The sequence below is a fragment of the Diabrotica virgifera genome, chromosome 4, assembly GCF_917563875.1.
Source record: "Diabrotica virgifera virgifera chromosome 4, PGI_DIABVI_V3a".
Taxonomy (NCBI): Eukaryota; Metazoa; Arthropoda; class Insecta; order Coleoptera; family Chrysomelidae; genus Diabrotica; species Diabrotica virgifera.
Window position 1 is genome coordinate 30,894,927 of NC_065446.1, and position 27,145 is coordinate 30,922,071.

The 27,145-nt window shown below is 31.5% G+C and overlaps 1 protein-coding gene across 1 annotated transcript in view; it reads left to right on the plus strand.

Annotated features, from left to right (window-relative positions):
• LOC114335835 (CCR4-NOT transcription complex subunit 10) overlaps positions 1-27,145 on the plus strand; it is a 67,357-nt gene that overhangs the window by 39,300 nt on the left and 912 nt on the right. The window contains exons 8-13 of the mRNA XM_028286124.2: positions 5,093-5,283; positions 7,611-7,723; positions 10,441-10,568; positions 15,097-15,292; positions 23,920-24,077; positions 24,616-24,801. Of these exons, the coding sequence (XP_028141925.2) occupies positions 5,093-5,283; positions 7,611-7,723; positions 10,441-10,568; positions 15,097-15,292; positions 23,920-24,077; positions 24,616-24,801 (972 nt within the window). The remainder of the gene's footprint in view (positions 1-5,092; positions 5,284-7,610; positions 7,724-10,440; positions 10,569-15,096; positions 15,293-23,919; positions 24,078-24,615; positions 24,802-27,145) is intronic.

Sequence of the window (27,145 nt, forward strand, 5' to 3'; positions counted from 1 at the left end):
GAATGTTTAAGGTGTATAATGACTCTTCCCCTTCAATTAGTACAGTAGAAAGATGGGTTGCTGAATTTAGACGTGGTCGTACAAGCCTAGAAGACGATCCACGTGAGGACGTCCAAAAACAGTAACAACCCAGAAATCGTAGAAAAAATACAGGATATGGTATTGGAAAATCGTAGAATGACTGAAAGAGATTTAGTAGAAGCCCTAGGGATCTCATTGGGCAGTGTAAGCAATATCTTGACTGAAGTATTGGGTTTCAGAAAACTGTGTTCACAATGGGTGCCGCATTCGCTAACAACGGAACAAAAACACATTCGAATGCGACTTTCTCAGCAGCATTTAGAGCGTTTTTGAAAGGATAAAGTCGATTTTGTGCATCGATTCATCACTATGGATGAGACTTGGGTCTATCACCATGATCCTGAATCAAAACAAGAGGCTAAAGAGTGGTGTGAACCTGGTTCTTCGACTCCAAAACGAGTTCACGTCCACAAATCGGCTAAGAAGGTGTTAGCGTCAGTTTTTTGGGATGCGAGAGGAATTTTGTTTGTGGATTACTTACAAACTGGTAAAACAATAAATTCTGAATATTATTGTAACCTCTTAGACCAGTTGAAGGAAAAAATTCGTGAAAAGAGGCCTGGTTTGCAGAAGAAAAAAATCCGAGGTAGATTAAAGGCATGAGCATCATTACAGTTGCTTTCCTGATGAGAACAAAAGAGTTCGAAATGGTCCATAGAAAGATGGTAATGATCTCTGAATCGAAATTAAATATAATGCCTTTTATCTACCTACGGTTTTACTCACGTACTAGGAAGCAGATTTGTTGATCTTTACCTCGGTGAATTGATATGTTGTGGAGTGCAACTATGTAGACTCCCCATGTCTATACATTCATCACCCTTTATTCCTTGCAATTTTTAGAAGGATGGGAATAGGTATAAGAGAGAATCTGTTTCCGAATTAAGAAATCCAAAGATTTTATTATTTTTAAACATTTATTTGTTCGAAAATGGAGTCTTTTGGGTTTCGACATTTTTTTTTAATCCTATTTCATCAGGTTAATGCACCGTCTCATAAGAGCGTTTTAACAATGGCTAAAATCCATGAACTAAAGTTCTAATTGTTGGAGCATCCACCTTATTCAGCAAATTTGGCCCCTAGTGACTTCCATATATTCCAGTACCTAAAAAAATTCATGTGTGGAAAGCGTTTTTTATCAAATGATGAAGTCATAACAGCTGTGAAAGCGTATTTTGCAACCCTTCCAGATTCTCTCTTTAGGGATGGAATTAAATTGGAATCTCGTTGGAACAAGTGTATTGATGTTCAGGGAGACTATACTGAATAATAAAGTTTATTGCAATCCTTAAAATTGTGTTTTTCTTATCGAACCGCAAAACTTATTGAACAACCTAGTAGATGTATAAGGAGAAAATATCTTGCTCAATTCGCCAGATGGTAAAAAAATGTAAGGATCGCTTCGCTCATCGCGCGTAGCTTAGAATGGGGGCGAGATTCATCAATTTCGCTCAACTCACCAAATTTACGGGGTTCCGAACTTTTCGGAATATGGTCGGGACACGTTTAACTCACCTATTATACTCGGGTGGTTATTCTGCGGTCAGCGCACAGAGAAGCCCTAGTGGATTTCTGTCAGAAGAGGTATAAACAAATATTTTGTTTAATACATAGGTGCACTCTAGACCAGGGGTCACCAATTAGCGGACCGTGAGCTAATTTTGTGCGGACCGTCAATAAATTCAAAATATACCTAGTGTTTGGCAATTTTGAAAATGTTTGGCCATGAAATTGTGTACTATGTTTCGCTCAACTAATGTGTGCGAAACCGCTTTATCAAGAACGAACTTTATTAAAAATCGGTAGAGATCTCACTTAACAGATGAATATCTCAACTCCCTAATGAGACTCAGTTGCACTAAACTCACTCCAAACTTCAGACAGGTTTTACATAAAAAATGTCATTTTTCTCTCTGATAATTTAATTTTGTAAAGAGTTTTTCCCCTTATTGTTATACTTACTAATCATTAATTTTGAAATTAAGTAAGCTGTAATATAAAATTGTCATGTGCATTTGTTATATTCATCTCTCTACTAGATGTTAAGTAGGAGTACTTTTCAGATGTGCATTTAATTAAAATAATTTTCAGATCTAATAAGTTTGCAACAAACACCTTGCATTGAATCTAATGTAGAAAAAAAAAACATGTTAATTAGCATTTTGTACTATGATTATTTATTTTAAATTCCTCAGTTTCCTTTCTACAAAATTGAAGATGTCTAAAAACTTCATTAGCATTAAAAACATAAATTCCTAATTTTTAAAATATTCTCAGTAACAATTTACAATACTGCTGTTTTCAAAATATACTGATAATAACATCAAAACAATACACAGTGAATTTCTATTTTATTTATTGTACCAGGAAAACTTACAGAAAAGTATAGAGTAACCAAAAAACAATCAGATATTATTAGTTTTCCTTTCCATATTAGTCCATGTGTGAGGCAACTTTCGTATGAAAAATGTTTCTGACTCGAATTCTTTGCGGATTCCTCTTCAAAAATGTCCCCTTTAAACAAATCAGAAGGGTGTCGGGTGAAACAATTTTTTAAGCAAATTCAAAATTACTTTTTTTGTCTCGGAAAATGTATTTTTAGGTTTCTTGGATAATTGTAAACAATAAAGGTCTCTTGTCATATTTCTGAAAAGTTGATAGTTTTCGAGTTATAAGCGATTTAAAATCTGAAAAATGCGAAAATATGCATTTGCGATGCTTGAAACTTGAAGTTTTAATAAAATGACAGATCTTTTTTATTTAAGATGACCCAAAAATGCTAAAAACATATTTTCGCGGGCAAAAAAGGTAATTCAAATGGGAAATAAGCCACAATTTTACCTAAAAATGATTTTATTAACGTTTCGACGCCCAAGTCGGTTGTCGTTGTCAAAATACAAAATAATACTAAATAAACAAAAATGTTGTTGCTTAGTAAAAAATTCTTCTAATAATTTATTTAATCTGACTCATTTATATCGGCAATTCAGACACGTATTATACATTTTAAAGTAGACGACTTTAAAATGATATTGCCAATATTGATGAGTTGCGTTCCTGGGACGACTTTACTAAAAGATAGTTCATTCGATTACATGAAATCAATCCCAACTCAAGAATATCCGCCACAAAAAATCATAGCATGTGATCTGTCTTCAAAAAGACAGCCAAATGCAACGGTGGCACTGAAATTCTCGCATTAGAGATTCCATAGTAAATCACGAGGGAAAACCAGGAAAAACCTCGTGATACTATCCCGACATCGTAAGTATTTGGGTTTACATTTAGTTTACTCTCAAAACTAATACCAAATTCTGACTTGATATTTTGCGGTTACGTGGAAGAGCGCTTCTTAGCTGGTGTTTCTAGGAACATCATCTAAGAGCGAACGTCGCCTTTTGCTTTATTATAATTATTACTGTTTGTCTAGTTTGTATTTTTTTTTTTTTGAAAAAAAAGCAATAAAGTCATTATTATTATTATTATTATTATTTTAAATTTTAAATAATACTAAAATACTAAATATGTACTAACTCGATATGTTACTGATTTACTAATTGTGGTATTTTCTTTCTATTGACTTCCTCCTTTAATATGGGTAACCACATCCTACTGCATTCTACCGAGGAATTTGCGATACAATTGGTTTCATTTAGCATAATTAGAGACGCTTCTTTGATTTTTCTCTTTTTACTATCTGCTTCTTTTAGGACTATACTTGAATCTCTCCACTGAACTCTATGTTCATTATCCCATGCGTGTTGACATATTTGAGATCTATCAAATTCTCTATTTTTTATATAAGACTGATGTTCATTTACTCTAAATTTACTCAATTGTGTCGCAAATTCCTCGGTAGAATGCAGTAGGATGTGGTTACCCATATTAAAGGAGGAAGTCAATAGAAAGAAAATACCACAATTAGTAAATCAGTAACATATCGAGTTAGTACATATTTAGTATTTTAGTATTATTTAAAATTTAAAATATCAAGTCAGAATTTGGTATTAGTTTTGAGAGTAAACTAAATGTAAACCCAAATAGTTACGATGTCGGGATAGTATCACGAGGTTTTTCCTGGTTTTCCCTCGCGATTTACTATGGAATCTCTAACGCGAGAATTTCAGTGCCACCGTTGCATTTGGTTGTCTTTTTGAAGACAGATCACATGCTATGATTTTTTGTGGCGGATATTCTTGAGTTGGGATTGATTTCATGTAATCGAATGAACTATCTTTTAGTAAAGTCGTCCCAGGAACGCAACTCATCAATATTGGCAATATCATTTTAAAGTCGTCTACTTTAAAATGTATACTACTTTAAAATGTATAATACGTGTCTGAATTGCCGATATAAATGAGTCAGATTAAATAAATTATTAGAAGAATTTTTTACTAAGCAACAACATTTTTGTTTATTTAGTATTATTTTGTATTTTGACAACGACACCCGACTTGGGCGTCGAAACGTTAATAAAATCATTTTTAGGTAAAATTGTGGCTTATTTCCCATTTGAATATACTTGATTATAAAAATGCCACAAGAAAATAGCTTCAGAACAACATTAAAAAAGGTAATGTTTTGAATTTGTTAAAAAATATATTAAACAATTTCTGCCCAAAAATTTCGCCCGGCACCCGTCTGATTTGTTTATAGAGGATATTTTTTAATAAGAATTCACAAAGAAACCATATCAGAACAGTCAGACACATAGGCAGCATAAATCCGGACCCCGGAAGTGTCATAGGTATTCGAAACGGACCCTCAGGGAAACTAATTGGTGACCCCTGCTCTAGACGATAAAATTGTATTATCATCACATGATTATAAGTTTTCTAGGATATCTGTAAATAATATGGTGTCATCTGAGTATCTGATGTTCTTTAGCCGGTACATGTTTACTAGAATTATTTGTTAAGAAAGGAAAAAAGAAAATTTTATATTTTATATAATTATACATTACTAAAGTTTTATAATAAGACGATGTAACATGAGATGTTTTAATTTTTAGGTGATAAACCACTTTATACATTAGGGGGATCAAAGTATCATGAATTGATGTACAATTTGGGAATTGCTCTGTTACATTCAAAGAGGCCCACTCAAGCTTTTGATTGTTTAATAATCGCTGTTCGGAGGTACCACAGGAATTCTAGGTTGTGGATGCGTTTAGCTGAATGTTGTATAATGGTTCACAAAGAGGTAAACAATTTTTTCTATGAATTATCTATAAAGAAAATATTCTCCGTTATAAATTACTACAAGTTGGTCAGATAGACAAGCGGGTTAGGCGACTGACTTACATTCGCTTCTAACTATTCCGCACTCTAATCTAATTAAAACAACATGGAACTTGCACAGTTTTGTTTTATTACATAATAATATTCAGTTTCGTTTAAAAATAAGATTTCCAAAATTTCACGCCTCAAAAACATAACAACCTAGCAAAACAACTTTAAAATACACACTCTTGTGTGTATTTAAATCAGTTCAAACAATAGAAAAAGTATAAACAATTTTGTTTACATTGGTACAGCTATTGAAGAGATAGTATTGAATTGTGTATGTGTTTACTATGAAAAATAAAAGTAAATAATATAAGTGTTGTTTAGTACTATTGTTTAGTACAACCATTAAAACCCCCAATAAAATATTTATTATATTACCAATCGATAAGAAACGGAGTTTAATAAACTGGTTACATGCATGTTGAAAGCACATTAAAGACATTTTAGTTCATTCTCAAAGTCTTCATGCATGTGAAAATAATTTTAATGCAAATATTTAATGTCTGTTGTCTGCTTAATAGTTTTGTTAATCAATCAAATGTATTTTGAACAAATAGAAAATATAAATTTTGGTAAGTATACTTTGGTAGATTTACTTTACAAATTAAATGATATTTATCTACAATATTTTTCTGGAACTGTATTTACTATAAAATTAAAATAAACTAATCATAATAATAAATATGTATGTTCATAATGGGTAAGTTATCAGACTGCCCTTTAGATAGACCCTCTTAGGTCATTTTAAAAAAATTGTCTTAACAAAAACACTGAAAAATTATGAAATATATAGTTCACATCAACTATCTTAAAATTTATAAACCGGAGATACACCATAAAATGACTACAACAAGTAAACAAATATCAAACTTCATCAAACAATAATTAACGAGGGTGCGTTTTGAACTGGCTGCTATAGTTTGAATTTTCTCTCGATTTTAATCGTTTTTAGAGACCAAATTAAAGACAAAAACAACTTTTTTCTTTGATATATATTTTAAATTATGTATTGTTGTGATTTATAGCATTTTTTCAAATTTAAAATTTTATGTAAGTTCCCTATTCTAAGTTTTCGGGTCTAAAACTTTGTTTTTATTAGATGGAATTGTTTTAATTATGGTAGGAGAGCCTAAGCGGGGATTTTTGAAGTTACTCGAGCGCGTCAGATTATTACATGGGGAGAAACCTTGTACCCTGAAAATGTACCTCTACCATATATTGGCTCTTAATGCAGGGGAGTTCGTTAAGGGGGGGGGCGAAAAAAAATCTATCCTTAGAAAAACTCGGAATCGTCAGATTAAGATAAGGTAAGTTAAGTACGTGCAAAACAGTGTATATTTCAAGAATCTGACGATTTGAGCGGGGCGTAAGGAAATGGGTGAGTCTCAAAGTTTCACAAGAAAAAAGCGAATATTTCGCGAAATGAATGACAGTTCGAAAAACTAAAAAATACGTACTCAATATTTTTTAAAAATCTATCGAATGATACCAAACACAACTTCCACGGAGAGGGGTGGGGAGTAAGTTTAATGTTTTAAATACGAATCCCGGGATATTTCGCGAAATGAACATCAGATCGAAAAACTGAAAAATACACTTATTCAATATTTTTGAAAAATCTATCGAATGGCACCAAACACGACCCCCCCCCCCCCCACGGAGGTGTGGGGTGGGGGCTTACTTTAAAATCTTAAATGGGAGCCCCATTTTTTATTGCAGATTTGGATTCCTTACGTAAAAATAAGTAACTTTTATTCGAGAAATTTTTTCGAATTATGGTGCTATAATCTAAAAAAACGATTGTTGGAAATGGAAAATTAAATTAAAAATGGATAAGTCCCCACTAAAATGGGAACTTTACTTAACTTTTTTTGGTTTTAGGACCTACTCTTCACAACCCAATAGGTCCCCAAAGCGCTTGAGTGACTGCACATTTAGCATAATTTGCTCCCCTACCATTAGATGTAGCTGCAGCGTCTATTAGAAAATTATTGTTTACAGTTTTGCTTAGTGAGACAGTTCGTTTTCTTTTTGGTTCAAGACAGACCACAGGCCCCTTTGAAGAGATCAACAGAGTGAAGCGTACATTAGAAGTTGATGGTCTAACTCTGAAACAAAATAAAATATGAACTGTCTTTCATTTTTTTACATATTAATGGGAAAGTTTGATAGAAATTCTTGAATCAATTAACTGTTACCGTGACAATTTTAATTCATCTCTTATCTTATTATTATTTTCAGACAAATGAAGTTGATTTTGGGGAACAAAAAAATTTAATTGCGGAGTTGATAGGATCAGCAGAAAAACAAAAAGTAGTACTTGCTACAAATTTTTCCAATGATAAGAAATATAGGTAATAATTTCTTCTTATTATATGTTTAGAGTATGTATTAGTTTATTATAGAATTACTCGTAATGAATATTATAGAATTTCTTCTGCAACACACGCTATATGTCATGTTTATTTAAACATGACATATATGTCAACGTTTATTTAAAAAAAAAGCCCCAAAAGAAAGTGGACTTGGCAATCAATACGACTATGTAACTTGCATTGCTATAATCTAAAGTTTTAGTAGCTAAAAATGACAGATTACATTATTACCGAGGGCTGAAAGTGCCTTATTGTGCGGCAGATTCGTGCAAATATTATAAGAATTGTGCATTTAATGATAGAAGCATATAATTTGGACCACATATACTACACATATAAAGGTTCAAAATTAGATGGGAGGCCATCTCAGATTTTTCTTTTTACAAAAATGTCGGGCATTCAAAATGGCGACTATACATATGTGACTAATAGCACGATAACTTTTGAACGAAACATCTGATTTCAACCAAATTTGGTATCTAGGATCTTTAATTTGATATGTAAGATCGAGCTTTAGAACCGGAAGAATCGGTTTACCAGAAGTTTTGTTTTTCCTGATTTTATATGTAAAAATATGTTGTTTTTGTTCAATTCTTTCACCCTGTATGTATTAATTTTTCAAAAAGTTAATACCGCTATTGAAAAGAGCGTAAAAATAGTTTTTAGGAAATATTTTGAACTTTTCAGTTATGTTAATTACCATTTAATAAATGCATAACGGATCTTCACATGTACCTGTGTGCGTCAGATTCGTGCAAATATTATAAGAATTATTGTGCATTTAATGGTAAAAGCATATAATTTGGACCACATATAATACATATATAAAGGTTCAAATTTAGATATGAGGCCATCTCAGTTTTTGTTCTTTTTACAAAAATGGCGGGCATTCAAAATGGCGACTATACATATGTAACTAACAGCACGATAACTTTTGAACGAGACGTCAGATTTCAACCAAATTTGGTATATATTTTCTTTCTTTGATGAATAAGATCGAGGTCTTGAACCGAAAGAATCGGTTTACCAGAAGTTGTGTTTTTACTGGTTTTTTATGTAAAAATATGTTGTTTATTTTTCAATTCTTTCACCCTGTATATATAAATTTTTCAAAAAGGTAATACGGCCATTGAAAAGAGTGTAAATATATTTTTAGGAAATATTTTAAACTTTTTAGTTATGTTAATTACCATTTAATAAATGCCTAACGTATGTGCACATGTACCTATGGGCGGCATATTCATTTTGAATGCCCGCCATTTTTGTAAAAGACAAAATCTGAGATGGCCTCATATCTAAATTTGAATTTTTGTATGTGTAGTATGTGTGATCCAAATTATATGCTTCTACCATTAAATGCACAATAATTCTTATATTATTATTTGCACGAATCTGCCGCACATAGGTACCTACATGTGGAGATACGTTATGCATTTATTAAATGGTAATTAATATAACTAAAGAGTTCAAAATATTTCCTAAAAAATATTTTTACGCTCTTTTCAACGCCGGTATTACCTTTTTGAAAAATTAATATATACAGGGTAAAAGAACTGAAAAATTTAACAACATTTTTTACAAAAAAATCAGGATAAACACAACTTTTAGTAAACCGATTCTTCCGGTTCAAGAGCTCGATCTTATAGATAAAAAAAGAACCTATATACCAAATTTGGTTGAAATCGGACTTTTCGTTCAAAATTTATCGTGATAATAGTCACATATGTATAGTTGCCATTTTAAATGCGCGCCATATTTGTAACAGGCAAAATCTGAGATGGCCTCATACCTAAATTTGAACCTTTGTATGTGTAGTATATGTGGTCCAAATTATATGCTTCTATCATTAAATGCACATTAATTCTTATAATATTTACACGAATCTGCCGCACATACGTACATGTGAAGATAAGTTATGCATTTATTAAATGGTAATTAACATAACTGAAAAGTTCAAAATTTTCCCTAAAAAATATTCTTACGCTCTTTTCAGTGGCGTTATTGCCTTTTTGAAAAATTAATATATACAGGGTGAAATAATTGAAATAAAAACAACATATTTTTACATAAAAAACCAGGAAAAATACAACTTCTGGTAAACCGATTCTTCCGGTTCAAGACCTCAATTTTACACATCAAAAAAAGAACCTATATACCAAATTTGGTTAAAATCGGACCTTTCTTTCAAAAGTTATCGTGTTATTAGTCACATATGTATAGTCGCCATTTTGAATGCGCGCCATTTTTGTAAAAGGCAAAATCTGAGATGGCCTCCCATCTAAATTTGAACCTTTATATGTGTAGTATATGTGGTCAAAATTATATGCTTCTATCATCAAATGCACAATTGTTTCACATATCGGCTGCACTATTTACAAATTAATTATATTTAATTATATTAATTAGAATAAACAAAAAGTTTCTTTTGAATGAGATATTTAAAATTAAGAATCAAACTCATTTTTTTCTTCTTTTTCACCCCTGTAACTTATTAAAATAAACATAAAGTTTTCAGGGACTTTGGGCTCTCTATAAACTATCAACTTTCTATGTTTATATTGGTTTCTATACATTTTCTGGCGTTCTAAACGTCACTACACATAAAAGTAAACAGTGCAACAAGTGAAGGGTATAGGACTGTAGTTCAATGTACCCGTTTTTAATAGGGCAATTTTTTAATATAAGTTCATTTTTAGCACAGAAAGTCAGTCATATGCGGTTCCAGTTCCTTCATTAGAATTTGCTTCATTATGTTTGAGAAACGCATATTTACTAATACCTTCTGACACCGAAACACCACCAGTTCCATTGTTTCTTGTTACAGGTAAGCTTATTATGTTAGGGTAAGCCATGAGGAACTTTACATAGTTCTATCACGTATGAAGACCCTTGTGAGGAATGTCAAATTGTCTTTGAAAACTGTCTGCTCTCATAGTTTTACATATACAAAGCGAGTTTTGTATTTTGATTGATATTTCATTTGGTTATAATTTTTTAACAGGAATTTTGATTTGTTTCATACTTTCGTAAAACGTTACGCTATATCCACTTCATTCACTGATTTCTTCTAGCTGAAACCTGTTTTCTTCCTTCCTGCCAATGTAACAAAAGAGAAGAAGTTCTGTTGGAGTGAAAGTAAAGAGAAATATATACTCCAACAGAAGTAGAAAAAGAAAGAAACTAGATGTAGCTAATAGAACAAAAAATGTGTCAAAAAGAGAAGGTGGCTTCTACGTTGAGAAGCCGATGTAAGAAAATTACTGAGGCTGAAGTAAGAAAATACCTACTTTGCAGTAGTATTATGTAAGGGGAAAATGATAAGATGAAAGGAGTGATGAACAAATAATATATAGATGAATAGACAGAGGTAAACTGAATGGAGTGGGCTAGCAAGAGACGCAAGAGAACGAGAACTTGACACTCAAGGATGGATACCGCCAATTTGCATGCCTGTCGAAGACGGTAGCTCAAAGTAGATAGTGATGATAACTAAGAAGGGAAATATTAAGATAAGAATAATGTACTGAACCTGAATAAAGATGAATAATTGCTAAAGAAGAACCATTGAATAAAACAAAACAAATCATGGGCGCCAAGAAAATGATCTTCGATCACTCTCCCAGGTATCTTACACTGCTGTCAAATATTAAATATACCTATTAAAACAGTAACTAAAATAAGTAAAGAATTGAACACTTAATCCAAAATTGAGCTAACAATGGACACCAGATTCATAATAGCATATCCAGAGAAGAACAATCAGGAAGATGTATGGAACAATTCTCACAAATACCAAATAATACCAATAATAAACATACCAAAGGAATACAAAACTCAATAACCAGAATAAATGTGAAATCGGACACTTAATTCAAGGGCGGACTATCAATGAACACCAGATTCATAAAAGCATATCCAAAGAAGAACGACCAGGAAGATTTATGCACCAATTCACACCAATACTAAATCACAAAACAAATTAAATAAAATTAACATGAAGTAAAACTCCCTAGTGTAGTTGGTATATTTAATAAAAATTCTAAAAAATTTTAAAAATCCAAACGGATTACTTTCATAACGTTTTCGGACCTATCAGTCCATCATCAATGAACCTAAAAGTAAGTATTCTCACTTAATAAAATTGAAAAGGGTGAAATTTTGAATGTTAAAAATTGAAAAGTGTGGTTAAGATTACTTACTCTCTGTCCTTGCTAAATAGCCACAATGCCAAACACTGGTTAAGATGTATGTTCTAACTACATAGTGAAATTTGTAAAAGAATTTGGCTTACATTGGATGCCAACTGATTACTACTAGCAACATGATGCTCTACTCCATTAAGAGGATGGGTACGTATTTTCGGCTGTAATGCTATTCAAATGGGGATTCATTTTTTTCGAATCCTGAGAAAACTAATAAGTATTTCTGAAAAATTTAAACGCAGAATGAACGATTACGTTATTAGCGAGGGCCGAAAGTCCCTGAGAACTTCTATAATGTTTATTTTAATAAGTTACAGGGGTGAAAAACTAAGAGAAAATTTAGTGTGATTTTTAATTTCAAATATCTCATTCAAAGTAAACTTTTTATTTATTCTAAGGGACTTTCGGCCCTCGGTAATAATTTGGTCTTTCATTCTGCGTTTAAATTTTTCAAAAATATTTATTGGTTTTTTCAGGATTCGAAAAAAATAAACATAATGCCGTGGTAATATTTTCCAAATCTATCTTTGTCTTACAACGCACTCAGCCAAATATAATATTGTCAGCATATATTGTCAGTCAGACACTGACAATCAGTGACAATTTTAAATATTTGACATTGCATCGGGAATATTTTGAGTTTTGATTAAATATTATTGATATATAGTGTATTTGATAAATAATTGATTTAAGACGTGAACTAAATATAAAGTTATTTATTGTGTAGTATTTGTGGAAGATCCAAGCAGAGAATACATCAGGATAATATATTCTGTGATCCAAGTATTTTGTTGTTAAATATGTTCAAAATTGTAAGCGTTCCATAACAATATATTGTTAAAAAATCACTTTAACACTTTTCCTCTTTTCTCGATTGAGTATTAGTTTTTGTTGTACAAATAAATTATTACAATCACTGAATACATAGTTAGTGAAAAAATTATCACATTTATTAACTGAATTAATAATTTGCAATTATAAAAATAACAGTTATCCAAGAACATTCAAAAGCCATCTCTTTAAATTAATGATGACATTTTCAAGTAGAATGACATTCTAGTAATGTTTACATATCCATACCAGTGTGAATTTTACTACACGTAATTTGCCGTGTAAAGACAGAAAAAGTAGGGATTCACGTAAAATATTTGCGAATTATGTACCCATAGCCTTAATTAAGAGATTTTTTTATATATGATTAGGTCAGCATTGAACTACGTTTAGTCTGTCAATGATTTAGAAGGAAGTAGAAATACTTCAAATGTCAGTAACATTGACATCCAGGAAAGGCAATTTTTAAGGTATTAACCAAGGTCAGGTCAGTCTTAAAAATTGCCCTTTCCTGGATGTCAATGTCACTGACATTTGAAGTATTTGTACTTCCTTCTAAATCATTGACAGACTAAACGTAGTTCAATGTAGACCTATCATATATAAAAAATCTCTTAATTAATGGAGTAGAGCATCATGTTGCTAGTAGTAATCCGTTGGCATCCAATGTAAGCCAAATTATTTTACAAATTTCACTATGTAGTTAGAACATACATCTTAACCAGTGTTTGGTATTGTGGCTATTTAGCAAGGACAGAGAGTAAGTAATCTTAACCACACTTTTCAATTTTTAACATTCAAAATTTCACCCTTTTCAATTTTATTAAGTGAGATTACTTACTTTTAGGTTCACTGATGATATACTGATAGGTCCGAAAACGTTATGAACGTAATCCGTTTGGATTTTTAGAATTTTTATTAAATATACCAACTACACTAGGGAGTTTTACTTCATGTTAATTTTATTTAACTAGATGGTATACAGCCAATCTTCGGGTATTATCCCGTTTTATTTTTTATCAACAAATTAGGTCTACGTACACCCACATCCGGTAATACGAGCTTATCCAACCAAATTGACTTACATTATTTAATCCCTACATCACTTAGTGCACTATTTATACAGGAGATAACATACATCGTAGGATAAACCAAACGGGCATACTCCAGCTCTTTTCTTCGAATAAATACTACAATGTTATATGTTTCTGTTTCTCCTCTCCAGCTTAAATATTTTTAATTCAACGTCAGGTCGTGACACTTTAAGGTACAAGGGTATCATCGCTGCAAGGTAACACACTACGAAGAAATTATATTGAGTCGATCTCTATTGAAATTATAATCTAATTTGCTATAATACTATGGTTTGTTTTTAAACCAGGAGGAGTAAACTAAAAAGACAGATTCACACCCAAGAAAGTCACTAGAGAAATCACCAAATACATCTTCTTTTTTGGTTGATCATATCAGCCTTCTACGGTAATCCATTATATTATACTAATTCGCCACTAAAGAGTTCTAAAAAAACTGTTTTTTATATAAAAGTAGAAAAATCTAATGATTAAAGGAATAACGCAGAGAATACAAAAAATCGCCAATATACGCTCTGAGCTTCGCTGGTGTCGCTCCTAGAGGACTACTAATTCAACTTTCACCGGTAATTTTTAAATTTATTATTTAATTGTTATAGCTTAATATTTACAACGCAAAAAAGCAATTAAATTGTAATCGATTTTTTTAAGATTTTGCAAATCATTTTGACGTTCTATTGATAAAATATGAATTTCTTATTTCGGATACGTTCACAATTATCGTGTAGATGGCGCTAAGATTAACAGATTAATTTATAATTACATATTACGGAACATTAAAAAAACTGAAATTCAGTATTTAAAACGTAAGTATATTTAAGGTAAAAATATATACCACAGCTTTGAACAACTAATATTTTTTATAATTAATGTTTTTAATTTTAATTTTAAATTAATCACTTTGACATTTATGTCAAATTTCCGGTAAAGGTTTACAGACTTGTCACTACTGGCGCTCGCGAATTTGTAAATATCCCCTCTACGTACTAGCTCACAGCGTATAACTTAATTAACCTATGAAATGCCAGTTGTGTCAAAATTTCATAAATGTCATTGTCGTTAGTGTCAAAATTTCATAACAATGGAGCAAACTTGCCTGAGGTTGGACCAATTAAAAACAAGCATTACGGCGCGGTAAATTTGAATTACTCCTCTTGGTTTAAAAACAGACATAGTGTAATAATACCACAAAGCTAAAAGCGATGTATTTATCTAGTTAATTTCGTAGGTATTCCACCCCCTGCTCCTCCGCCTAGTCCTGGGCCTTCGCCTTCTTGTCCCCTCAACCCCGATGGCATAGCTGTTCTCAGAAATGGAATATTGATAGCTAGTGCCTACGTATCCTTGTGCCTTGGAGATTACATTTTGGCATTAGAATATTCCAAAGAATTACTAGATCAGCCAAGAATATCGGAAGTTCATAAGTAAGTAAATTTAGTAAAAGATGGTTTTGCTTGTTTTTGATTTAGAGGGATGCACAATCGCTGGACAGCTGTTTCCACCATTTCGGGCTTTATCAACAGCTCTAGCGTGCACTCCTCTGAATCGAGAAACAGCTCAACCATCAATTTAGGGGAATTTGAAAGATCAATCAAATTTCCATTGGAACGCGATCCAGCGACATCTCTTAACAAATTGAAGAGTCTCAGATGCAGAATTCACCATTATAATAAAATTAAAATGGTAAATAGTTATTTAAATCTGACACTTTTCATATAATGGTGAATTCTGCATCTGAGACTCTTCAATTTGTTAAGAGATGTCGCTGGATCGCGTCCCAATGGAAATTTGATTGATCTTTCAAATTCCCCTAAATTGATGGTTGAGCTGTTTTTCGATTCAGAGGAGTACACGCTAGCGCTGTTGATAAAGCCTGAAATGGTGGAAACAGCTGTCCAGCGATTGTGCATCCCTCTAAATCAAAAACAAGCAAAACCATATTTTACTTTTCTATCTTTACTCAGATTTGAGTACTAGGAAGTTCCTCTTCTGTCCTTTTCCTAGACGAACGAAAACGGAATGTGATTGCAAGGAATCCTTTTTGTTTTCTTTATTCGTCGTCTGCGGTCTTATAAATTGTAAAAGTCGCAGATTAAGGGTGTACCAGAAAGAACTTTCAACACAAAAAGTCTCAGATTTAAATAACTATTTACCATTTTAATTTTATTATAATAAATAAATAAATAAATAATAGCTTTATTGCCCAACAGGTATCCATTTATAGGACAATTTTACACTAATTATAAACTAAATTTTAAATTTTAAAGAAAAGAAAAAAAGAAAAGATAATTACCAAGTGAATTAAGAATTCAAATGAGACTTAGCCATTCTGACAAGTTGACTTATACTACAGTTGAATATATCACAATAATTTACCAAACAATTATAATTTTCACACATAACAAATATGGGGGAGTTTAATATCAGGTTTGTTCTGGCTTGTGTAGTTCTGAACGTGGAAACAATTCTAACAGGATAAGAAGGTACATTAAAATTTATTTGTTTGAGAATATCGGGGCAGTCAATTAAATTATGCAGCAATTTAAATAAAAATATTAGTGAAGCACAATTTCGCCTCATTTCTAATGAAACCATATCTAAACTATTACATAGCTCACTATTTATGTAACCTCTCTCTGGATATATGCCGTTAATCTTAAATGATAAATATTTCAAAAATTTACGTTGCACCTTCTCAATCAACTGAACATGTGAATTATAAAATGGAGACCAAATTATAGACGCATATTCTAATTTACAACGTACATAAGAGAAATATAGTAATTTGACAGTTTTTATGTTAGTAATATTTCGGCTATTTCTGACTACAAATCCATATGATTTAAGTGCTTCAGAAACTTTTAAAGATATATGTTCAGTAAATGAAAGTTTACAGTCGAAAATTATGCCAAGATCTTTAATTTTATTCACATGTTCCAGTTCGCTACCATCAATAGCATAAACATAGTTTATACTATTATGTTTCCTTGAGTAACTTACAACTTTGCATTTATTTGCATTAAGATTTAAATAGTTTTCTTTACACCATTCATGCACACCACTCAGTTTATTCTGGATAGTGTGACAATCATTGATATCGTTAATTTCTAAGTAAACTTTTAAATCATCTGCATAACACAAACAGGGTACAGAAATTTTCTCACATAAGTCATTAATAAATAACACAAACAAGAGTGGGCCTAGATTTGATCCTTGTGGGACTCCAGATGAAGGTATGTATTTGTGAGAGTTATAACCATTATAAGATACAAATTGAGTTCTACCAGACAAATAGGATTTTATGAAAGCAACAGCATCTTTAGAAAAACCAAAAAGGGACAATTTGGAAAGAAGAACTCCATGATGAATTTTGTCAAAGGCCTTTGAAAAATCAGTATATATAACGTCAACTTGGGATCTCCTATCCAACGCTTCAGATATGTACTGTGTTATTCCCAATAAGTTTGTAACTGTGGATCGATTAGCAATGAATCCATGCTGATATTGTGAAATTTGATTACGAGTGAAAGAGTATATACGATTATAAAGTATGATTTCAAAAATTTTGGATAAATTGCATATAATAGATATGGGCCTATAATTTTCTACACAACATTTTTCCCCATTTTTATAAACAGGACATACCTTTGATTCCTTCCAGATACTTGGATACTGTTTGTATAATAAACACAAATTGAAAATTTTTAATAATGGCTTAGTTAAAGCACCCATGCAATCTTTAATAAAAAAAGAGGGTATTTTATCAGGTCCAGAAGTCATCTTATTTTTTAATTTTTTGCTGGCTAGAATTATTTCAGTTTCTTGAACAGGATAATGGTGAATTCTGCATCTGAGACTCTTCAATTTGTTAAGTAAATTTTATTTTAGAGATAGCAAATAAATCGGTACTAAGCCTGGATCCCGCGTACCAAAAAAAAATTCATTAATAGTAAGCTGAAAATTTGTTAATAGCTTAACGGTGTCTAGTCGGACAAACTTTGATGTATGGGAACACTCCAGTGTTCCCACAGGGGAAGTTTTAATTGTGGAACATGATTTTAATTGTGGAACGTGTCATTCTGACCAGTTTATGATTGTGAAAACTAGCATTTTATTTTTAAGTTTATTCAATAGCAAACTTTATATAATATGTATATGAAAAAATGTTTGTCCGACAAATATGTTTGGCATTTTAATAAGTCCGACACGTAGAACATGTCAAATGACAGAAATTATGTTGGTGGTAAATAGCAGTCTGATTTTTGCATGAGAGTTTAATGAAAGGGCAACAAATCAATTGGAAGTTCTGTCAGACAAAATACATGGGACGTTTTCGTAGTTTGACGTTCGAAACCTGTAACCTGTTCCACAATTAAAACTTCCCCTGTTCCAGTGTTCCCGTCAAAATTTTCAGCTTGCTATAGTTAATAAACAGGCCTATACTCTTCTACAATCCTTTTGTTTTCACCCAAATTTGAAAAAATGTGAAAACTTTGAATTATCCACGTCCGTCCGTCCGTCCGTTTGTCTGTCTGTATGTGATCACAACTCCTCCGTCATTATACCAGGTAGAATGACAAGTGAGATGTCAAATGAAAGCTTATAATCTAAGGACAGCGCCGGATAAAGGTGCGGGCGCGCCCGGTGCGCCAAATTTTGGGAGGTGCCGATATATAAATATAATTTTTTTACATTCATTATTTTCTTAGCCTTTATAGATTATCTTTGGGCTAAGATTACTCCTAAGGCAATTATTATTGAATAATTGTAACAATAAGAAAACTATTTCTAGCTCACAAAAATTGCCTAATAAAAATAATGCAACCTAAAAATTGTTATGGCTTTTAAAGGTCATTTGTCAGGTACTTTACAAGGATGGTACTAAATGTGAGTAAATAGTTCTACTTTCCATTACTTTGGGTGAAAACCTAGGACTTACGAAGTCCAATTACTTGTTTTTTTCTACAAACTACGTATAGTTTGCATCTCTTATGCACTGAAATGAGCACAAGATTTTGATGTTAGTATCAAATGAATTACAATAAAATTCATAAAATTCTGGTGTTTTCTTAAGTTCGTACTTTTGTGTTATAATATTAACCTACGGTTTAGACGTTTTCCAAGCGTAAGTAACATGGATATAGTTAGTCATTTTTATAAGACGTTTTAAAGCATGTAACCATTGTTTTTGTCTCTCAGATAATAACTTATTTAGTTGTTTTATGTTTTTGACTCTCAGACGATAACTTATTTAGTTGTTTTACGCTTAAAATGTAGTACTGGTGGTAACCGATAAAACTGAACTTTATAATCAATACTTCGCATTCCACGCTTCAAAACACAACAGAAATGAGGCATATTATCTTTTTAAATTAATTATTCTAGTGAGAATGTTAAATTAGTCCTTATACCAAACAAAATTACAAAGAAACACAACTAAAATGATATTGGCTCCATGAGTCTCCCCTCTATTTACAGAAATTTACAGTCACGTGACACGCTGTCAGTTTTGTAAGGACGTTTTAGTATTGACTCTTATGGGATTATTTTGTTAAGGCTATGGGTACATAATTCGCAAATATTTTACGTGTATCCCTACTTTTTCTGTCTTTACACGGCAAATTACGTGTAGTAAAATTCACACTGGTGTGGATATGTAAACATTACTAGAATGTCATTCTACTTGAAAATGTCATAATTAATTTAAAGAGATGGCTTTTCAATGTTCTTGGATAACTGTTATTTTTATAATTGCAAATTATTAATTCAGTTAATAAATGTGATAATTTTTTCACTAACTATGTTTTCAGTGATTGTAATAATTTATTTGTACAACAAAAACTAATAATCAATCGAGAAAAGAGGAAAAGTGTTAAAGTGATTTTTTAATAATATGTTGTTATTTTGGAACGCTTACAATTTTGAACATCTCTAACAACAAAATACTTGGATCACAGGATATATCTGATGTATTCTCTGCTTGGATCTTTCACAAATAATACACAATAAATAACTTTTTATTAAGTTCACGTCTTAAATCAATTATTTATCAAATTCACTATATATCAATAATATTTAATCAATTTCTCAAAATATTCCCGATGCAATGTCAAATATTTAAAATTGTCACTGATTGTCAGTGTCTGACTGACAATATATGCTGACAATATTATATTCGGTTGAGTGCGTTGTAAGACAAAGACAGATTTGGAAAATATTACCACGGCATTGTGTTCATTTTTTTCAAATCCTGAAAAAACCAATAAATATTTTTGAAAAATTTAAACGCAGAATGAAAGACTAAATTATTACCGAGGGCCGAAAGTCCCTTAGAATAAATAAAAAGTTTATTTTGAATGAGATATTTGAATTTAAAAATCACACTAAATTTTCTCTTAGTTTTTTCACCCCTGTAACTTATTAAAATAAACATTGTAGAAGTTCTCAGGGACTTTCGGCCCTCGCTAATAACGTAATCTTTCATTCTGCGTTTAAATTTTTCCAAAATACTTATTAGTTTTCTCAGGATTTGAAAAAAATGAATCCCCATTTGAATAGCATTGCAGCCGAAAATACGTTCCGATCCTCTTAAACGAATATTTTATTTTCTAGGTGATAATAAACGAATACAAATTGTTAGAATTCATTAGTTATTCTTTTATAATGTCATTTATAGTTCAACAAAAATATTTTTTTTATTCGGATTTATCAGAGCTAAAAAGTGTATGTAATATGTACAAAACTTATAAAAACGTAAATAATATTATTATATTATGTGTATATTGCCACATCCTTTGTATAATAGAAAAAGTTAACCTCACTTCATCCTTATAACAACGTTAATTAATTTTATTCTTTGATCTAATTTTTTTTGGGAATGAGGAAAATAAAAGTATTTCACATCACTAGTTTTCCATGTATTTTTACAGTGAACAACACAACAAATACATAACGTGATATGGCATTTTTTTTTAAATGTCCCATTTAAACATACAATAAAGCGTCCTTACAAAGATTCAAGCAACCGCCACCATGAGCAGGTCGGTCGATTTTGCTGTGACACTTTGTTAACGCTCGGAGCGAATAAAACACATTATAGGGCAGTCAGTGGGAGCAAAAATAGGATATTACCTCCGAATTCTATCCTACTGCATGGATTTTAATGAAATTTTGGACCTAGCCTCTACTTATCTCCTAATTCAAAGTCAACTCTATGCCGATGTGTGCTTTTATCTGGGAGGTGTTTCCCACCCCTTAAGGGGTGAAAAATTTTTTGGTTAAAATTACCACGGAATTTGGTAGAGAATCTAATTCTAAGCAAAAACTGTTCTATAATTTTTTTTTAAACTCAATACTTTTTGAGATATTTGTGGTTGAAAATTGGCCATTTTCATTGAAACATAACACCTTTTCGAACGGTTTTTTGCGAATACCTTAAAAACTATGCATCTAACTAAAAAAACTATATTAAACATTTTTGTAGGTTATGAAAAAAAAAGAGACACTTGCCTTCATAAATCTTCTAGTTATAATACAAAAACAAATATGGTAGGTGAAAATAGTTTGTTTTCTTGGTACATTCTCAAATTGGTGTATTCAACTTGAAATAACAGAGAAACGGTAGATTTTAGGTGTATAATGCTACTAATACCTTTTGTAGTGCTTGAGCACTTTTAAAATGAGCTATATTAAAGGTCCATTTCATTAAAACTAAGCGAGATATGCTGTAAACAAATTTGATAACAAATGTATTTTAAGAAAAAATGAGAAGTAATTTTAACCCCCATCCACCAAAATGTAAATGCATCATTTTCCTTCCACAATACCTTTTATTATAGTGTTATTTCTATGTTCAAAAAGTTGGACGGGTTTAAAATGAATGGTTTTTGAAAAAAAAAAAAGATTAAATTATAGAGAGCATTTCTAATTTTCTTAAAAATCTTCCTCTTTCTCCATGAAACTTGAAAATGATAAGAGACACAGTAATGAAAAATAAAAAGGAAGTTTTTATCTGAAAAAGCCCTACATTTTTGTGTGGTATCTTTTTTTCGTATCTCGTATCTTTTTCGAGTTACATGGAGGAAAAGTAAGATTTTTAAGATAATTTAAAAATGCGCTCTATAATTTGATTTTGTTTTTTTTTTAACCATTCATTTTAATCCAGTCCAACTGTTTGAACATAGAAACAACACTATAATAATAAGTATTGAAGAAGGAAAACGATGTATTTAAATTCTGATGGATGAGGGGTTAAATATACTTCTCATTTCTTCTTAAAATACATTAGTCATCAACTTTTTTGCAGAATATCTCGCTTAGTTTGAATGTAATCGACATTTAGTATTGCTCATTTTAAAGGTCTTTTCAATCACTACAAAAGTTATTTGTATCATTATACACCTAAAATCGACAGTTTCTATGTTATTTCAAGTTGAATACACCGATTTGAGCATGCAGCAAAAAAACAAACTCTTCTTACCTACCATATCCCTCTTTGTATTTTAACTAGAAGATTTATGAAGAAACGAATCTCTTTGTTTTTTATAACCTACAGAAATATTTTATATAGTTTTTTTTTTTTTTTGTTAGATGCATAAATTTTAAGGTATTCCCAAAAATCCGTCCGAAAAGGTGTCATTTTTCAATGAAAATGGCCAATTTTCAACCACGAATAACTCAAAAAGTATTGAGTTTTCAAAAAATAATTATAGAACAGTTTTTGCTTAAAATTAGGTTCTATAGCCTCTTCCGTGGTTATTTTAACCAAAACATTTTTCACCCCCGAGAAGGGGTGGGAACCAGTCCAAGATAATAGCGCACCTCGGCATAGGGTAGACTTTGTTTCTTGAGCTATTTCCTACTTAATGTGAAAATATCAAGTAAATCGATGTAGTAGGATGGAATTCGGAGCCAAATACCCTCATTGACTGCCCTATTAAGAACTGACAGAATAACACTATATTTATGTTTGCCTTCCCGCTGTCAGATTGATTTAATTTTGACAGCATGTTGGAATGGCCTTTTGTTTATATGCGTATTTTTTGTTTAGCAATAATAAATGTATTGATTATCACTCTTTTGTTACAAAGGATTTCGTTTTTTTTTACCGAGTGACTCTAAGAACTCAAAAATATAAAAACTCGACAGTGTTTCCTTGAAAGGCTTATAAAATATTTTTGAATTTTTTGTTTCACATAATCTAGTGACGAGTTCTGATGTCCACCGCAAAATCAATTTGTTTTTTGAGGTATCTGTAAAAATTTGCCACTGTTGGCTTATTTTTCAATATTTTTCCTTGATTTTTTTTATATTCTTTGGATTGTACATAATGTGCTTATTTAATTATTTAATTTAGAAATAAAATAATTGTACCATCACAAATATGTGCATGAAATGTTGATTTCAAACCATACCCCTCCCCCCTTAATGGTACAGTGGTGTTAAAAAGTCCTGCACCACCTAAGCGCCTTATAGTTTTTGAGGTTTAACACAAGTTTTTTGTATATTTTCGCTAATTCATTTTAAGTTTGTGCTTGTAATTAGCATTATCGGTATACTTACTAATGTTTTTTAATTACTAGCTCAAAATTCTGCAGAAAAAATTAAAATAATCTGATTGAAGGGATTTCCCATAATCCGAAAAAATTATGAGGTGATTATTAAGTCGTTAAAGTACTATTAAACTGAATCTTAATGACAAATTTGCCACATATTTTGACTATATAAACACTGTAGTTACCCTAACACATTTATTCGCTCTTTGGTTTTTGATAAAAAAAGTCAAAATGTCATCCCAGACCAAACAAACTAAATTATCAAACGAAAAGCGTTTTGAAATTATTTTTCACCATAAAAACGACAAACCTAGTCGCGAAATAGAATCCGCAGTAAACTGTAATCAATCTACAGTAATCAGTCATTAAGAAGTATGCTGAACAAGGAAAAATCGACGACAGACCGCGTATTTGGTAAGGTGATGCAGGACTTTTTAACACCACTGTATGTACTCGTAGGTGTAACATCAATTGTTTAATTAAAACACGTTTTTTAGATTACTTGCCCATCTTTATGCAGCTGAATCATTAGTACTACTAGATAAAATATCAGAAGCCTTGGAGCATTTAAAACCAGAGAATATTAAAGACATATCTTTTGATTTACCCCAAGAAGAGTCAGAAGATGATATAGTGAAAAATAATCCTCCTCCAAGTAAGTATAATTTACTGAATATACCCTGTTTTAAGAACTAGCATGATTTGCCGTTGGTAAATATTTCTGAATTAGCCAAAACATGAAAATATGGGGTTCAGAAGACGAATCAATTCAGTAGAAATGGACTACTTGCGCCGAAGCGCTGGAGTTTCGAGACAGGTGATGATGCGTAACGAGGAAATCCGAAGACGAATGCACGCCCAAGACACTGCAGTGGACAGAATAGAGCAGAAGAACTTGAAGTGGTTTGGTCACTTGCTTCGGGTGGATGAGCAGCATTGGCCAAAAAAATTATTAAAGTGCAAACCCCCGGGTTAGAGGAAGAGGGGAAGACCAAGGCTATCCTGGAATGAAAACGTTAAAAAAGCCATGGAACGTCAAGAGATTTGGAGGAAGAGCACGTCCAGGATAGGTTTTTCCTAGCCTGGATAGGAAGCAATATTTTTTGTAGGTGCAATATTGTAGAATTTATATTTTGGTCTAATACGGTTACCCTCATCTAAAAACATTGATTAATACTATGTATTCTTTATAGAATGGTTCCCAGATAACATCCAAACTGCCTATTCAGTAATGCAGTATAATATTGCCGTTGCCAAAACGATGAGGGGTCAACTGGATCAAGCTGGTATATTACTTAGACAGATATGGCAAATGAAGAAAACGTGTAAAGTACCAGCACATATAGTTATGCTGTACATATATATTGAACTCCAACTAGGTAAATTTTTAGCATATATCTATAAAAGCAGGTAATAACAGACACCGTGTTTATCTCCACCCTCCACATCCACTTCTTCTTCTTTACGTGTCTTGTCCTCCCAGAACATTGGCGATCAGTCGCACGATCTTTATTTTGTCCACAGCTGACCTAAATAGTGTCGTACATATATGGTACAATTTTGCGCATGACATTTGACAGCTGAGGTCAAGCGTGTGACGTAGCAAAGATCACTGTGAGCGTGAGCCATTATTTGTAATGGTAGTTACTATGTGGATTATTTTGCAAAATTCTTATAATTAACTCGTTTTTAGCGATTTTTTCCAGTTTTTTGGATAGTATAATATATGTGTTATAGTTTGTATAGACTAATTTAAGAACATTTACTCGTTAGTGTCTATATAGTTTTATTTGCTTTCGTGTATTTGTTTGTTTTTGTATTTGGTGTTTGTACTCAAGTCTGGACTCCAGTGTTACTACAAATTTTGAGTACCTAAATTACAAAGTAATCATCAACAAATTAAGAAGTGGGAAACCTTGTATATTTAAAAATAATTTTAAAATTTGTAGTGACCCATTTTTGTGTGGATATTACTTTTTTGTATTTTAAACAAGTGAAATATCTAACTCTGGAGTACCACTTGATCAACCTGTATGTATAATAAACAAATAATAAGTAAAAAATACTTTATAATGGATATCTGTGTTAACAAACTAACAAGTTTCTAAAATATCAGTTTCAAAACCTCGCTAAAATAACTACCCGAAAATCAACAAAATTAAATTAGCTACAAAATATTTTTTATTATTAAATATTATAATAACACAACATTATCAGTTCTTTATAATTACTATAATTAAATTAGCCAAATTATATTAAAAATTTAAAAGTCTTTTCAATAAAAACTACATTCAAATATTGCGTGAAGAAGGATCTTTATTACGTCATGCGCGAAAGCGACCGATTTTGGAACATTACGTGCCATACCTGGTGTCGTAATGCTCACTCCATACCACTGGCGGAGGTTCCTAAGCCAGGATGTTTTTCTGCGTCCGAGGCCGTGCTTTCCCTCTATCTCTCCTTGGATAGTTACATGTAGCATTTTGTACTCGTATTTCGGATTTCTCATCACGTGGGCAAAGTATTCTAGTTTTCTTCTTTTATAATTTAGTGGAGCAAACTTGCCTGCAGTTGGACCAATTATAAACAAACATTACAGGGCGGTAAATTTGAATTACTCCCCTTAGTTTAAAAATGGAGCATAGTTGATTCTCATTTATTTTCTTAAGGCGAATGGAGCAATATGCAAAATTTTAAAGCATGTCAAAATTTTCAGTGTGTTTTAAATGTTTATTTTTTTTCGAATCCTCAGAAAACTAATAAGTATTTTTGAAAAATTTTTTAAATTTATACGCACAATGAAAACTACTTTATTACCGAGGGCCTTAGAATAGTCACTGAAAGTCCCTTAGAATAAATAGAAAGTTTTTTTGAATGAAATATTTGCAATTAAAAATCACTCTAATTTTTCTCTTTTATTTTCACCTCTATAACTTATTAAAATAAACATTATAGAAGTTTTCAGAGACTTTCGGCCCTCGGTAATAATGTAATCTTTCATTCTACGTTTAAATTTTTCAAAAATGTATTTACTAGTTTTCTCAGTATTCGAAAAAAATGAATACATACCTTTAAAACACATTGAAAATTTTGAAACGCGTCAAAATTTAATGCACTAAGTAGTTTTTGGTCTAATTTCACCAATGTCTAATTGTTTGTCATAAATATCAATATACAGGCATCTATTTATCTACACTTCTCCCAGAAATTAACGCACCACCTTAAAAATGGGCCATTTTTGATGTCTCGAATTTCCTAAACCTGTTGGCCGATTTAAGTGATTTTTTAATATGTTATAGCCTTATTCTTTGACAATATCGATGTGATAATATTGTTGTTAGTCATGTACATTGTTAATGTATACCGGGTGTACCATTTAAACTGTGATCTTTTCTCAAAGTTCACAACACCGTGTGGAATATTCTAGTATTTATAAAATACTGAAATTAAAACCCAACTATAGCCTCATGTTTTCTTAAAATTCTGTTTTTTGATTCATTCGCTTATGTTAGATAATAAAATGTTAGGTACTTTAACAACTAGCCTTGCTTTTCGTCAATACAGGGTGTTTTTAAAATCAGAATGGCAAACTTCAAGGAGTAATTCGGCATGAAAAAATAATGACAGTTTACTTTATAAACGTATGTCCACAAATTCTTCGTTTCCGAGATAGGGGGTGTTGAAATTTTTCTTACAAACTAACGATTTATTTATAGCTTTAAA